This window comes from Exophiala spinifera (assembly GCF_000836115.1).
Source record: "Exophiala spinifera strain CBS 89968 unplaced genomic scaffold supercont1.2, whole genome shotgun sequence".
Lineage (NCBI taxonomy): Eukaryota > Fungi > Ascomycota > Eurotiomycetes > Chaetothyriales > Herpotrichiellaceae > Exophiala > Exophiala spinifera.
The window spans coordinates 2,351,049-2,367,014 of record NW_015622514.1 but is presented as its reverse complement, the minus strand read 5'-3'; the positions used below and the strand labels follow the sequence as shown (position 1 = coordinate 2,367,014).

At 51.6% G+C, this 15,966-nt stretch overlaps 6 protein-coding genes across 6 annotated transcripts; 3 read left to right on the top strand and 3 right to left on the bottom strand.

Moving 5' to 3' along the window:
- Positions 1–388: 388 nt before the first annotated feature.
- PV08_03173 (uncharacterized protein) lies at positions 389–1,759 on the bottom strand (the record flags this gene model as incomplete). Its single annotated transcript, XM_016377530.1, has 1 exon — positions 389–1,759. The coding sequence occupies one exon, from the start codon at positions 1,757–1,759 to the stop codon at positions 389–391; it is 1,371 nt and encodes a 456-aa protein (XP_016239100.1).
- Positions 1,760–3,661: 1,902 nt separating this feature from the next.
- Positions 3,662–5,353, top strand: PV08_03172 (uncharacterized protein; the record flags this gene model as incomplete). Its single annotated transcript, XM_016377529.1, has 1 exon — positions 3,662–5,353. The coding sequence occupies one exon, from the start codon at positions 3,662–3,664 to the stop codon at positions 5,351–5,353; it is 1,692 nt and encodes a 563-aa protein (XP_016239099.1).
- Positions 5,354–5,799: 446 nt separating this feature from the next.
- PV08_03171 (uncharacterized protein) lies at positions 5,800–6,602 on the bottom strand (the record flags this gene model as incomplete). The annotated part of the gene is made up of 3 exons (XM_016377528.1): positions 5,800–5,996; positions 6,190–6,285; positions 6,389–6,602. The coding sequence occupies 3 exons, from the start codon at positions 6,600–6,602 to the stop codon at positions 5,800–5,802; spliced, it is 507 nt and encodes a 168-aa protein (XP_016239098.1).
- Positions 6,603–7,619: 1,017 nt separating this feature from the next.
- PV08_03170 (uncharacterized protein) lies at positions 7,620–8,772 on the top strand (the record flags this gene model as incomplete). Its single annotated transcript, XM_016377527.1, has 3 exons — positions 7,620–7,729; positions 7,790–8,143; positions 8,193–8,772. The coding sequence occupies 3 exons, from the start codon at positions 7,620–7,622 to the stop codon at positions 8,770–8,772; spliced, it is 1,044 nt and encodes a 347-aa protein (XP_016239097.1).
- Positions 8,773–9,090: 318 nt separating this feature from the next.
- Positions 9,091–12,314, bottom strand: PV08_03169 (uncharacterized protein; the record flags this gene model as incomplete). The annotated part of the gene is made up of 4 exons (XM_016377526.1): positions 9,091–11,196; positions 11,249–11,732; positions 11,790–11,936; positions 11,992–12,314. The coding sequence occupies 4 exons, from the start codon at positions 12,312–12,314 to the stop codon at positions 9,091–9,093; spliced, it is 3,060 nt and encodes a 1,019-aa protein (XP_016239096.1).
- A 1,307-nt stretch (positions 12,315–13,621) lies between these two features.
- PV08_03168 (uncharacterized protein) lies at positions 13,622–15,934 on the top strand (the record flags this gene model as incomplete). Its single annotated transcript, XM_016377525.1, has 4 exons — positions 13,622–13,886; positions 14,213–14,523; positions 14,578–15,854; positions 15,925–15,934. 4 exons carry the CDS (start codon positions 13,622–13,624, stop codon positions 15,932–15,934), a joined length of 1,863 nt encoding a protein of 620 aa, XP_016239095.1.
- Between the last annotated feature and the right edge of the window lie 32 nt (positions 15,935–15,966).

Below are 15,966 nucleotides of genomic sequence, written 5' to 3'. Positions count from 1 at the left end.
TCGTAGCTGAAGTGGCTGAATGAAACCTGTGACATCAACAGAGCCTCTGACAGGTTGGTGGCTTACACAGTACATTGGTGATCCGTACGAGACGACTCCGTTCTACTCTTATCCAGTAAATCGTTTATCAAAGCACACGTCAGCATCACTAGTCAAGCTTCACTTAGGTACGCATAGTCCCACGGAGTACGAAGGACGATCTGAGCGTTGGGAATTATGTGTGAGCTTGTAGACCGCGGCAAGCGACTTGAAGAGGCCCTACAATACAATCTTTGAAGACTCTTTCTATCGTTTGTCGCTGTCCTGGTAGCAGTAGCCAGGACAGCTCATGAACCGGATGTCTTGTAGCCCAACATGACATCCTCCACAACATCCGGCACCCATAAAGTCAACGCCAGGCGAGTCTTGTTGTCCTCAATAAACGTTTGACCTGCTCTGGCACGAGGTCTCTCGTTCTCAGACTCATCTTGCGAAGCATCTCCATCCTCTTGTTCTTGGACAGAACATCATCCCACAGGGGTTCCCGCAGGCATTCGATCTCCATCTTCTCGTCTGTTGGCGACAACACCAAGGGAACATCCATGACTTCTTCCTGTTTCTCCTTCCAGCGGTCATCGCCTGCGATGCGAGTCAATGGAGCCAATGCATCATCCCATGTTCCCGACCTCAAATGGCATTGATCAAACCGAAATTCATGCAGGACTTTGCGGTGTGACATGATGAAGCCCGCTGCCTGGTCAGCGTCAAGACTAGCATTGCTGAGATGCATCGTTTTCAGATGGCGGAATTTCAGAGGCCGGAAGGATGACTTGGAACTCGAGTTTGGACAGGCATTCGGACAGGGGAGGGAAGTGGGTCGCGAAGTACAGGGCTCGATATGGAGTGCCAATGGGCAAGGCCCCTTATGTCCAAGCCACCTGAAATTAAAATGCTCAAGGGATTTCAAAGCTTGCAGGTAGCTGTGAAGGATTTTGAGATGGTCTGCTGGCTGATCACGGCCATACTCGAAGCTGTCCATTTCCATGTCGAGCCTTTTGATCCGTCTCCAGACTCGTGACGAGGCTGGCGAAGAGCCAAAGGTCAAGTGTGGCCGCAGGTAGAGTACCGTTCCGGGATGCACAGGTGCCAGGGTTAGCATCTCGAGTTGAGTGGGATTCGCAGCTTCCATGGCAATGCGGAGGGAGATCAAGGCGTAGTCAACAATATCCTTTCGGTATCTCTGTCCTGCCGGTTGACCTGGACACGAGACTTGCAGATGCCGTAAGTTCGGCATGGCGCATACCGCGCGGGAGAAAGATTCGACATTGGTTGCGGCATGGAACAAGGGGGGGTATTGTTTGACCAGTAAGTCACTCATTTCCCAGGATCCGTATTTGGAATTCGAGCCGGAAGTCGACGAGCTGCCAGACGACGTTGGTCTTGACGGGAATAAATGAGGCTCATAGATAAAAGTAACTTCTTCCAAGGTGTCCGGCACCAAGAGTGGTGGGAGGAATGTCTCGGGCTGATGAGGCATCACGAACGAGAGTTTCCGAACATAGCCACCAATCCTCTCCAATGCCGACATTCGCGCTCTGCGCGTAAAGGTATTGGCGGTAAAGTGGACGTGAAGGGTTTTGAACAAGACAGGGGCAATGTCTTTGGAGTACTCCTTGCAAACAAGTCTCAGAGAGCCAAGATCATCCTTGGGGAGGATAGACAAGAAGCATTCGCGAGTCAGGTCTGTTTGCCAGAATCTGGCAGAAGCCGTTGAAGACATTTCTGGCCAGGGGCATCGCTCGAAGCGAAGGCAGATAAAATGGATGCTGTGGTTTGCCTCAACACTGTTGGTCGGAGAAGAGCAATGACGGTTCTCTTCAGATGGCCACTCTTTGTCACGGAATCGATACTATTAGAGTGGAGATTCAAAAAGAAGTACAAATGGGAAAAAGAATCCAACTATCGCATAATGTACAAAGAAAATTTTGGCAGCAAAGTATTTGGGTGGCTGCAGCGACAGACGCACTGCGCTGGGTTGGTCAGGAGGAAGACGAAGGGTCGCAGAGGAGGTGGACGACGATGGGATTTTCATTGTCTTTTCGAAGCGAGAGCGAGTGATGGGTAACAAAGGACGAGACTGATGAAGCTGAGGGGGAAATGCAAGGTGGTCCTCGTTTGCTCTGGTTCTATCGCGAGTTTGGCGCGGTCGTGAATGTGTGAAAATCCGAAAACAACGTGATCATAGGTAGCGCCTGGTGTTGAGTGTGACGGTTGGACTTGAAGCTGCAGGATGATGCATGATGCATGATGCTAATACAGAACGTGGATGATACGCGCCCAACGCCGACTACAAGCGCGTCAGTCGGTCGCCAGATACGCGAAGGTCGTGTTTCTGGATTGTTTGTCGTCAGAGTCTTGCTTTGGACAAGTGCGTTTGGAGAGGCGTAGCGTGGACTTGTCTAGAGTGAAGCATTAGCATCGAGAGACTCCTTACCTTACGGAGTGATCGTCTATGCCGCGGATGGTTGGAGCCATTGACGATGTTGCGCCCTCGGGGCACTTTCTTGATTTGGCGCGTCTTGAGGGCGCGCCTTCCATATTTGTTACTAGCATAGATAATATAGATTCCTCCTGCGCCATCAGACCTAGACACTTACAACCACCTAATACATAATACATAATATTACCAACTGTCAGATCATTTGTCTTTTGACCCCAAGCCCCCGTCAACGATGATGGCCGCCGTCAAGGATATCGGCTCGACCCGACGCGTCAAGCTCGCACGCCAGGGAGCATGAAGCCCAAGAATGCTGGACACGGCAACGATGAGAAATCATAAAATCCAGATTGTTGTAGTGTAAAGAGTACTGGGTAAGACCTGAAGAGAGGATCACGGTCTAACTCAGTATCGGTACCGTGTACTCCGTAAACGGTCAAGATATGGCCTGGGAGATGCTGGACACTGTCGAAACCGCGTTGTGCCAACCACCACACGTGCATCGTGCCGGTCAAATATCATCACGTGATCTGGCAGTTAACCTCGGCTCGTGTGCTCGTATTCGTATCTGTATTCGTGTTAATTCGAGAACGAGGCTGTGCAGCGAGTCGGAGGGATTTTACTCTTCCCGGGCTTGCCTTCCGATCTCCGTCCCCAGCGGCGAAAAGACTGCACAAGTTTTTCTGCGCAATGATCGAATCGTGGACATTCCTTCTTGGCCACAGTAACCGAATTCACATGCTCTCCGTGCCTTCAAGAACCCAATCCAATGGGTCCATGCCACTGACATCAATGCTACCCTCGTATCTTACCCTTGGAGGAATAGGTACTCGAAGTCTGTGCCTATCATGATGAAGTCGTCAAGGTCGCAGAAAATCGAAAACCTTCTGCAGAATAAAGTAGCTGAGCACGCGAGTTCTTTTGTTTTTTCCACAACACCTTCATTTCTTCATTTCCAGACTTTACTCCATATACCACACACACACACTGCACATTATTTCCTCACACATCGTGTTCCTAGTCCTTGTCGCCCGCGCTCCACTCGTCCAGACCTCCGCCATCTTGTTATCATTCACCGACTCCATTGCCCGAATCTTGTGCGTTGTATTCGAGCAGACCAATTTGATTCTCGGCACGAGACCAGTTTCCCGATTCTCTCGAGTGCGAAGACAAATTCCTGCCAGGATGATACCATCCTACCTCAACCCGATTCCGTCTCTGCCCAAGCCTCTGGGACCGCACAAGGTCGGGACGACAGAGCTCGAGATTCCAGTATCGGAAATCCCGTCGTCATCACCAGTGCCCGATCAGAGAGTTGCCACCGTCAAATTCCGAGTTTTCTATCCTGCCACAGAATCAGCGACCTTGAAGAAATCCTCAGTGCCCTGGTTGCCGCGGCCACAGCGAACCTGGCAGCAAGCGTACGCCAGCTTTCTAGGGGCCAATCCACGCGTCTCGTCCTTCTTCTCCTATCTACCATTCACCATCAACTACACTACTCTCCCAGCACTGGCCGATGCGCCGCTGTTATCCAGGGATTCGCCCACCCTGTTCCCTATGGCCATCTTCTCCCACGGCCTGGGTGGCAATTTCAACACTTACAGCTCAATATGTACGTCCCTGGCTAGCTTTGGCGTAGTATGTGTCGCTCCAGAACACCGAGATGGAAGTGCGCCAACGTCTCTCATACGATCTGCGGACGGTTCGACCACTGCGATCCCGTACCAGAAGCTCGCTCATAGCCCGACGGCCGAAGTCTTGAATGCGCGCAATGCACAGCTCCGAATCCGCTTGTGGGAGCTTGAGCTTCTCTTCACCGCACTGACGGGGCTGAATGAAGGCAAAGAATTCACAAACTACGCTAGCTCAGACACCACCGTGCCCGAGGAGATGCCTTCCTTTGAGAACAAACTCAATCTCCGACCTGGCCAAGTAAGCTGGGTTGGCCACTCTTTCGGCGCCGCAACGATCGTCCAGTTCATCAAGTCAGTCTACTACCATGAATCGCTTCCCTCGCTGAAAGGCACACCGTACGAGAACGACATGGACTGGCGACCTTTGTACAAGCCGGCGGCCAACCATGACCTCGTGCGGCAAATAACACCGTCCTCACCAGTTGGACTGCTCGACTTATGGACGATGCCTCTACGTGGAGAAGTGACGCAGTGGTTGTGGGAAAGACCGCTCCCCTGTTACGACCGCAAAGCCGACGACAGCACCACACCGAATGTTGTCGCAATTGTGACGGCCGAGTTTTACAAGTATACCGACCTGCTGAACCGAATGAAAGCCTCGCTGTCGGCAGACCCCGTCGAATCCATGCACTCTTTCGACTCTCGAAAGTCGTCATCACCATCCGACACTTCCATCGGGGTTGAGCCCACCGTGTCTCCACCACTCGACAAAGCCGCATTGGAACCAGAGCTCAGTACCGAAAGAGTCGGAAGCGCCGCCGCATCAGATGGTGTTGAGTCACAATCGCCATCGCCTCTCTCAAGCCGGACCTCGACCCCGAGTAATGAGTCGATGTCAAAAGAACGAGACTCGAGTGCGTCCAGCTCCATGACTTCATTCACACCCATGGTTGAGTCGCAGGACGGCATTACGCCGAAGCTGTTCCTCATACCAAACAGTGCGCACCTCTCGCAGTCGGACTTTGGTGTCCTGTTCCCCCGACTGACGCGGTACCTGATGAATGCCCAAGAGCCAGAGGAGACACTGAACCTGAACGTACGAGCAGTATTGGCCGTGATGAGAGGTGCCGGTCTAGATACCGCTGCCTATCGCTCCGGGGAAGATAGCAATACTGAAATCGACACCATTCTGACACACCGGTGTACCGAGAAGAGATTCGTTCCTGTACCACTTACTTCATGATCGAGTGATATGTGGCAAGATGAAAACTGGTACTCCCACGCTACGTTACGCCTATGACGAGTTGCGACGACAAGGAAATGGAATGTCTAGACACGACTAGAATTGCGATTACAGCGATACTGTTACTATTGGTGTTTGGGTCTGTGTTGAAGCAAACTTGAGTTCGTCCCATTTTCACAACTGGAGTTTGGGGAGAGATAGCTTTCCTTGTCATTGAACAAAAGGAATCATGGCCACTGTGGAGCCTTGGGGCATTGCATTGCATAGAATAGAAAAACATAGCATAGAATAGCGTGGTGTAGAGTCGGAAACATGATACAGTAATTGTACAACCAGAGATTCATCGTCATCGTCATCGTCATCGTCAACATCAACATCAGCATTGTCCATCATACAAAAACTTTCGACAGTGGCGAACAGGCAAGGTGCTTGCTGTGCCATCACTGTCACGAGGGTGGTACCTCCAATGCGAAAACCCCCGACTTCACGGAGCCGACAACCTTGTATCGTTTCTGGAAGTACGTGTGCCATTCATCCAGGACGGTCCTGTACTTGTACTCGAGGTCGTACCATTCCGGTACACAGTCCTCGGGGTCCCTGCTGGACAGGGCCAGGGCGCGAGAAGGATCTTTGCCAGCGTAGACTAAAGACGCGTTTGACATATCGCAAAACGTTAGCCGAGACAATGCACTCTTGCTATTGATCCATGTTGTTGTGTGACGGTGAGTGCTTGGGATCCGTTGTCCAAAATGTGAGATGCAGACAAGGACAGGAGGAGGTAGGTGGAAAGAGGAAGAGAGCGGAGGCAGGATGAATGAATGAGTGGGCGGGCATACCATGATACGCTCCGCCGGGACGGTACGCGGTGTTGCGCGACACGTCAAAGACCGTTCCCTTGATGGCGACGAGAATGGGTTTAGAGTCGTCGGTGCCTGTTGGTTTTGGTCGCCATGTCACCGCAAAAATCAGTCATGATTTCAATCCCAGTTAAGATCCCAGTGTTGAATATCGATGATGGCTCTCGCTGGTACTTACCGTCATACTTGGTCAGTTCGTCATGAGTGAAGACGATTTGCTCAACAGGCTCGGTGGGTTGGACGGCGGCCGCGTCGTCCTCCGAATTGAAGCGTGCAGGAGTCTCATAATGATGACGAGGTAAGGTATGGGCGAGCATCATGGCGGCGTCGTTGTTGGGTTCGGTGTTGAAGGACCTATCACTGAGAGAAGTCGACGGTGTGCTTGTGTTCATCTCAGACCATAACATTTCCACACGCGACAAAAACGAAACCTCTATACACGTCCGTACCTACCAGCCCGGTTTTATATCATTTCGTCGTAGGATCTACCACGCGTACTTTACCGGCGAACCGGTGTTCCCCATGGAGCAGTCCACGGAACGAGATTCGCTCGCAGCTCGCAGACTCGGATGAACTCATAAGCCCGACGCAAGTAATCAGAACAGAAAGCAAGCAAGCAAGCCACGTCTCGCGACGCTGGGAGGGGGCTGTGTAAATTTCGTGAGGCACCCGAAAATAAGCGTCCAAGCGCTGTTCGTGTCCTTCTGGTCGTCGAATACTTTCGCACCCCCATGCTCGACTGGCAAACGGGAGGAGGTGTTGCGGGCTGCCAAGGAACTGCATTACGCATGCAACTGCTAAGCGAGGCTCCGTGAGGGAATGGGAGGTCTGCTGCGAGGGAGGCTCCGGTTGTTCTCAGAGACGATGGACCTCTTCGCGATATGACCCACGTCAGGTGAAGCTCGTATCATACCGTGAACGACCCATATAGGCCTCCGACGTAAAAGGGCTTCGAAGATCTTGCATAATTACCGACATGATGCGGTGAATGTCATCTGCTGGACGGCGGGGTTTGACAGCCTCGCCCCGCCCCGTAGAGATTGGATATGCAGCGTGCCGGTCTTACCTAAATAAACCCCGTTGTCGAGTCCAACCTTGCCAGCCTTGCATGAGGCCAAGAGCGGACGGAGCACGCCTAGGTGGGACTCTTCTCTAGAATACCTCTATATTGAAACAGCAGTCAAGGCCATGATTGGACGAGACGTGGAGTTGACCAGGTTCTGCCATATAAGTCTTCCTGTACTCTCGTCACTATAGGATAAGACAGGCAGGTATAAAAGGAAACGAAAGGTGCTGGGACTCGCCATGGGGACCTCATAACCGCACCGCCTTCTGCGTCTTTTTGACCACTGAACCATACGGTCCTCTGCCGCCATCATACATCTTCTTGTGAATTCAAAACAATTCAAATGGCCCCTGCGAACCAATTGGCTACCCGCGAATTGGGTAAAGGTGGCCCTCAGGTCCCAGCACCAGGTCTAGGGCTGTTGGGTCTGAGCGCAGGGTATGGTAAAGCGCTGTGAGTGCGACACCCGAGCCTCTGTAGATGATTGCAGCGACATGCTGACCACACATTCAGCCCAGATGAGGAACGTTTCAAATTTCTTGATCGAGCCTGGGAACTGGGTGCAACGTTTTGGGACACCGCTGCCGGTTATGGAGACAGCGAGGTCTTGCTCGGCAAATGGTTTGCGATGCATCCAGAACGCCGCAAGGATATCTTCCTCGCCACCAAGTTTGGTCTTGGCTGGACCATAGGGGAAGATGGGAAAGTCAGCTTGTTCGTGGACAGTTCACCGGCGAATTGCAAAGCTGCTTGCGAGCAAAGCCTGCAAAAGTTGGGCATCGACAGCATCGACCTCTTCTACGTCCATCGGTTCGACAAGGTTACGCCGGTTGAGAAGACGATGGAAGCCCTCGTGGAGTTGAAGAGGTAAGTTGCGCACCATGAACCCGAGTCGCACAACGCTTACACTTGGAAGGGAGGGCAAAATCAAGTACATCGGATTTTCAGAGTGTTCATCGGACACCCTTCGACGCGGATACGCTGTACACCCCGTATCTGCCGTCCAGATTGAATACAACCCGTGGACGTTGGACATTGAGGGAGACAGCGGCACCAATCTCCTGCGCACTTGTCGAGAACTTGGCGTGGCGGTGGTGACATATTCACCCTTGGGCCGAGGGTTCTTGACCGGCAACATCAAATCCATCGACGACCTGGACGAAAAGGACGCCCGCCGTCATCTGCCACGATTCAGTGCCGAGAATTTCTCCAAGAACCTGGATCTAGTCAAGACCATCGAGAGGCTGGCTCTCAAAAAAGGCTGTACGACCACGGAGCTTGTCCTTGCTTGGATCATGGCGCAGGGCCCAGACTTCATCCCAATCCCTGGCACCAGAACGATCAAATACTTGGAACAGAACGTCAAGGCCAGTGCAATTGATGTCACCGATGAGGAAAACAAGCACATCAGAGACGCCATCAACGCCATGGGAGGCCCAAGTGGGGATCGAAGCACCGATACCAGCAATTACTATGCAGACACTCCGCCTTTGTAGTTATAGTTTGAAGAGCGCGGGCATCAGCGGAGGAGGTTTGTGTTGAACAGGCCGAGTTGTGGATTACTTTGTCGCCAACGTCTCTCAGCTGCTACACCTTGCCTCTCAGCAAGATATCTATTTCAGACAAACCTTAAGTGAACCTGGCAAATCACCGCCTCTATTGCTGCCTACAATTCCCAGTGTATTATGAAGCAAAGGTTGGTGAAGGAAAATCGTGGTCGAGGCGCCCAAAAGAATCGCCCCTCGTGGCTGCTGCCATAAGCCCAGGGGCCTGCTAGAAGCTTTCGTGCATACTTTGCATTCTCTCGAAAGGAATTAATCTCCTTGGAGATAGCCGGCTTCTAGGAGAGCCTCGAATTCCTCATCGGTGACGGGGCAGTAATCCATGAGTTTGCTGACGATACGCTTCGAAGCAGTTCGCTCCATCGTCGCTCCTGTTTCGGCTGCTGTATCGGTCGCCCTGGGGGGCTCTTCTAGCCTATCCGTCCGTGGATGTTTGCGCACGCTTTCTGTTGTTCTGTACGTTGGGAGCATGCTGCTGTCAAAAGTTCCCGAATCAATACTAAGGGCCAACTCTGCGTCAGTGAGCCAGTCACCACGAGCGAGCACCACCTTTCGGTCGTCTTCCTGAGTCTCTACGCCTCTCTTGCGCTTTAAAAATCGGCGTGGCATATGGAGGGCATCACCTCTGTGGATCACGGTGGCCGGGCCGACGTCCTCGGCACTGGGCTTCCAACCTTGCCGCAGTTTTTCTTGCAGCTCAGCCATCCCTTCGTCAGTTGTCTTATCTCGCCGTTGCTCGCTCCATAATCCCGCTCGGCCAGCAACCTTAGGTTGGGCGAAGAGACATATGATGAGCTTAGCATTATATTTCCTCGCGACAAGACAGTCTGCCAATTTTCGTGCATGATCGTAAGTGTCAGAAGGATCTGAAGTGACTACCCAATGACCTAGCGGGTGCTTCAAGTTGTCTCGCATGTGGGGAGGTAGTTCTCTTGTTGCGTGATAAGTTGGGTGACGTGCAACTTTGGTGTTGGTGTTGGGCATCCGCTGGTATTTCTGGAGAATTCCAAGGTCTCGAAACTGCGTCTGGAGCTGTTGAGACATGATCGAAAGGGTTGGAATCGGATCTGCAACAAAATCAACGTTCCACTCAATTTGGGAGCCAGAAAGGCCTTTCCGTTGACTGGTTTGTACCACGAAGTACGAGCCCAACAAGTTTGAGCCTAGCCGGAACGCTTGTGGGCCCGGAACATCGTCCATCACATAGACACAAAGGTTCGTATCCACGTTGTTGGCTACTTTGTCTGAGCCTAGAAGAACACATAATGCTCCCTCATGGATGGGAAGGTCATCCACCTCCCAAACGGAGGGCATATCTTGACAGCTCCACGGTGTGCTATCGTACGTGCTCGACATCCTCAAGAATGACTCGTCGGGCTCCCTCATACCCCTCTTGCAATGACTGTAAATCGCAGCAACAAGCTGTCGTGTCTTAGATTTCTGATCAGGCAACATTGTTACGTCCAGGCGGTATCGCACTCCCCGCTCAAAAGGCTCCTTTGCAACAAGGAAGAAACTATCCGGGAAATCACGCTCGCGAGCAAGGCGACTGGACAAACAACGTCGCCTCATCGCGGCATGAAGTCTAGACCTAGCAGAGCCGTGCCGAAAATGTCGGAAATACCCAAGTAAATGTTCTTGCTGGACATGTGGTAGTTCCGAAGGGTACACATGGATTGGCTGCTGTAAATCGACATATTCTTTGAGGTCATTAAGAGCATTCTCGGCGATAGCGATGTATGTCAATTCAGTAACTTGCTCCCAATCCGATAAGAAGTATGCCGCGACAGTGAAAACTGCGCAAAAGCTCTGTGGCGCCCCATAGAGATCAGGGTCCTCTCGGTGGGTACCTGTCCACATAAACTCAAGCGCTTCAAGAGCATCTGGACTAACTTTCCAGGCTTCTCGAAAAAGTCTCAAAAGATCCCGTGCGCATTTTCTTGACACTGTGTCAGTGGGAAGAGATTGTAACAGTGTCTTCAAGTTCTCTGTTGTAATGTAAAGCGCCGAAATACGAGCATGAGCCCAGCATATACTGCGAAAAACGCAATGCTCCGAGTCGAGCCATCGGTACATCGCAGCGCCTTGCGGGTAGAGACTTTCGGAATCTATTCGGTTTTCCATCGGACGCTGCTCCAAATCTGCTTCGAAAAAGCGGCGCATTGGGTCCCCTAGAGAGGGAATCTCACTATCGCCTGCAATGCTGACCGCCTCCCGGCCTGTAAGTATTCGAAGCTCATTTAAGACAGCTTCACGCTGAAAGTCCCGAGCCCAGTCAAAGATATAGTCTATGATCAGCAGGAGCTGAAGCGCAGCGTCTTTCGCTCGTATGCTGCCGCCCCATAAGTGATAGACATGCTACAAAAACGTCAGTCGTGTACTTGTAAGAGTTTCATCAGGTATTCCTTACGTAATGGGTTATCTTGTCTTGTATTTCCACATAGGCTGCTGCCACCCGCCAATCATCTCCACGATTAGAGAGAAACCAGACCAGAGGTCCTGATTGCCATTGACTTCTTTCACCAGTTAGTAATCGTAGTTTGAGTTGTATGTCCAGAAGCTTCTTAATCGCATGTGCGGTTTGGATCTCGATGTCGTCAAAAGAGTTCCCAGTCTCGCTCTTTGCCTCAACAACTAAGAAAGGAAAGAGGACTTCATCTCTCATGTCATTAAATGGGCTGCATTCCACAACGTCTCGTAATTCCTGGCGCTCAAAAGGGGGGTGTGAAATCTCTTCCTCAAGGAAGCGGCTAAATCGGCTAGTCTTGCGGAAGCCATATACTCGATCAGGCCTCTGCCCCTTCGGAAATATATCGGAAATCGGATCGCTTTTCGACTGCTTGACCACCTTATCTGCCCTGTCGTGAAATATTCGACATATTCCAGGGTCATCTCTGGGACATAAAACTTAGCCGGACATTGGATTTGTCGAAGGTTTCGGTTCTGCCTACCGGTCAAGACATCTTTGCATCTCGCTGCAGGAACAAGGTCTTCGGTTTGCTTGCCTGGTTTTGAGATCGAGTATATCCCCAAAGTTGTCGGATGGATTTGTCGAGACCTCGACCTCTGATCGCCATAATTTAGACGAGCACCGCTTGCTGTATTATTACTGTTAGAGCAAGAAGAAAACTGATGAAAGGATGATGGCCCGACCACGTAACTTCTGTGCCGAACCGAGCAAGAATTTCAGGTTCGAGTTTCAGTCTCCAACCCATCTCATTTTGTCCAGCACGGCGACAATTCTCGACAAGGCAGACAAGACGTTCGACTTTTTGCTTGACCTTGGCTCGCCATGGCTTCTGGTGAGCCTCGTAAGTAAAGTTGTGGACATATTGGTCGAATTTGTAGCTGCTGATTTCACGAATGGCACTGAAGACTTGCGCATGGTTCCCAGGGCGACATTCGCTCGGACCATGGAAGTGAATCCTTTCCTTTTCAATCAAACGAATGAGCTTGGGCTTCTGTTCCGGTTTCATACTGACTGCCGCCAGAACTTTCAAAGTCAAGATCTAGTTTGGAGCACAAGTGATGCTATTTAATATGACGAACAAGCTTGGCCTACCTCGCTGCCTGCAGCGGAGCAGGCAGCCGACCTTTGAAAGTTACAAAAGTACAGACGCGTAAGTCTACACACAAAACGCGGGTTTCATCTTTTCGCGTTTTACGCGACTTCAGCCCTTAAATTGCAACCACTATGTCAACACTACGCAGGCCTCTGGAGAGGTCTCTGGCAATAGCCAGCACCAGAAAGAACTCCCTCCTTTCTAGAGAGCAAAAATGGGAGGGCGCCGCGCGAGGAACGAGACCCTCATATACCGAGTATCAAAGCTGGCGATGGAGGTCAATCATCAACACTCAGTCGTACGTGAAGTTGATGCTCTGCTAGCCTCTATCGACAACCAATAACGACGTGCAAGAATCACAGCTTGTATGACGACCCATTTGAGTCCAGCTCAGCGCAAAACTCGCGCTTTAAATGACCCGTCAGACAAATAGATATTTTCCTTGGCACCCTTATTACACCATATCAAAAGCCAGGCACCAGCAGCGAAGCCGATCGCAGGCGAAAGTGGTGCCACATCTTCTGTTTAGTCCCCAAGAACACTCCGGGCGCCGTTGGCACGTTCAATGCATTGTTGCTCGAATCTCCTGATCGTCTTAGTCCGATTATTGGCTTTTCAAGGCCGCGCAGAGGGCGACTTATTCCCATTGCGCTCGTACCGGCCGCCGGCGTCTTACTCAACCCTGGACGCCGAACGTACCTAGTGGGACAGTGCGAGATCGGTCCCATTGGCTTACACAGTAACAATGGAGGGGCCACGGTCGGATTCAAAGAGGCCCCGAGGACGACAGAGCTGCGACCTGTGTCGGAAGATGAAAGTGAGTCTAGACCCTCTCTGCCTTTGATCAGAACCAAGCGCGGCGAAGGCCTTGATGTCTGTGTCTATCCAAACCCCTTTTGTCAGCAACTGAATCGGTGCTGGTGTTTTGTTTTGTTTTGCTCGACCATAAGAGTCACGCCAGTTATCAACATGGAATACAGACTCGACCTATCGATTCGATCGCATACTCACGATGGATAGATACGTTGCGATCGTCAAAATGATCAACCCTGCTCGAGCTGCAGAGCTCGCGGACTGGCGTGTGTTGTCACCCCTGCGCCGAAGAGAACCAAAGAGAAAAGGTAACAGCCGATGCTTCCCCACGAGACTTGTCTACCTTGAACGCCTCTAAGCTTCAAAGGGCCCAGTTCCTTCACTCCATCGAAGGGCGCATCGAGAGAATGGAGGCTCTCCTCCAGAGTGGTCTGTCGAACAAGGCAAGACCGCCTCCCGCAGATCATTTTGCGACCCCGGCGGCGCGGCCAACCATGACAGCCCTTGAGAAAGATATGTCGAACCTTGTTGTAGGTGATACCGGAGAACAAAAGTACATTGGTAAGCCGTCAACCCGATTCCACCATGAAGATGGGTCTTCTCACGCGTGTCATGTCATGGCCAGGGCCTTCGTCTGGGTTCAGCGTGTTTTCCCCGCGTTCACTAGCTTGGGTAAGTGAGTCCTGAGAACCGAAAATGCTGGAGGCGCTTTTCAACGCGTCTTTGTTGCCATGTCGAAGTTATTATGCCTGACCAGAGTGCAGATGAGCCATAAACTAGGCAATCCACGAATGTACAATCTGTTCTCACAACTACATAAAACAGGCTCCATTTGGCCAACAGCACGCTTTCAGGGGAGGTTGGATGGACAATTGAGGCGGTCTTCATTACCATCAAAACAGGTAGCTGTATATCTTGTGGATCGTATGTGGTGACTCTTCGTCTTCCTCTTCTTTCTCCTCCCCTACAGTTCCCACACATTGACCCTGACTCGATAGGATTCTTCTCAACCTTTAACAAGATCTATCCACTCTTCCGCCGAGATACCTTTCAAGTTCTCTTTGACCGCCAATATTCGGCCGAAAGCCACCAACAAGGATCCTCTTTTGCCGCTCTAAATATCGTTCTTGCAATTGGGTGCTACATGACACCGGAATCATCCCGAGCGAATATTCAGATGGTCGACCCGTCCAGCACCGAGAGCCTGACCGATATGTCCTGGAGATTCTTTCAGAATGCGTATTCAATGTTCTTCAACATACTGTTCCTCCAGTTCGATCTTCTGTCAGTGCAAACATTGATCGCGATGGTAAGCCAAGTCCGCTCTACTCAGCGTCTACACGAGACTAATCCTTTCAAAAAGGCCTTCTTTCTGCAAGCAACATTCAATGGTGAAGGATCCTTTTTGCTGGTCGGAGCTGCCGCTCGCATCGCCACATCCCTGGGCCTCCACAGGAAGCTGGACGGCTTCGGACTTGGGCAGGCGGAACTCGAACAGCGACAGCGAGTCTTTTGGATTCTGTATGTCTTTGAAAAAGATTTCTGCATGCGGATTGGCAGGCCTTCTGCCATCGATGACTGTGATGTTGGCTTAAGCCTTCCGACGGAACCGTGCGACGAGGAGATTGCCGTTTCGATCGCGTCTCGTGGCGAGACCGTCACTTTCTATCCATTCCGACACATGTGTGCCTTCGCTGTCATACAAAGCAAGGTCTATCGCGAGCTATATGCCGTCCATTCGCGGATCGGCACAACCAGCGAGAGGCTCGAGTCGATAAGCAAACTCGACGCCGAGCTTCAGCGATGGAAAGAGCAAATACCACTGGACGCCAGACCAGAGCATCCGATTGTTTGCGAGAAGGGCAGTGAATTTGCCATTGTCATTCTCCACATCAACTACTATCACTGTTTAATAGGCATTCACCGCGTCCACGCACAGCACGAGCTCTGGGTCGCCCAGCAGGCAGAAGTCGAAGGTTTCGACAAAACAACTCCAGATTCTTCAATGCTCTCGGACCAGGAGCAGTCGGCCCCACAGCAGCAGTCGTCCTATGAATTGGTCCTGGCGGCGGCGAGGTCCATTTTGTATCTCGCAGCTAGCCATCTCGACGGCAATGAGATGGAGCACAAGCTCCTATGGCTGCCGACTTATTTTCCAATGATGGCATTTCTGACTTTATTTATGCATATTCTCCAGCGCCCGCTGAGTGAAAGGTCCGATTCCGACCTCGCAATCATGGCCAGTTGCTATGGTTGCCTGAGAAGTATAATGTCCAAGGAAGAGGCATTGCTTTGCCAGTTCGCCGAGACAATTCTCGGTGAGACTCTGAGTTCAGCGGAGCAATACGTACAAGAGGCGCGTGCTCGGGATCTAGAATTCGCCGGAAGAAGCGCATTCCAGCCGCCTGCCCCTGCACAGTTCGAAACATCAGCGACGACGCCTGCAGATGGAGTTATGGGTCGAAACCTAGGTGGATCAGAAAGTTACCCAACCGGCTTTGCGGTTACCGAGCCAGCATTCAACCCGCTGCAGAATATGGATACCTCCAATCCTGGCGGCTCGAACATGATGAACCCGATGGCTAACCCAGGGGACAACTATATGAATGCTTTCGCAGGTCAAGATGATCTCCTAGCCTCGTATATGCCGGGCTTGTACCCGGGTGACTTTTCTCTGCCATTGTTGCTAAACCCATTCGAATCCGAGCAGTGTGGGCTGATGAGCTTGGACGAGCCCTTCCCTTTCGTGGAC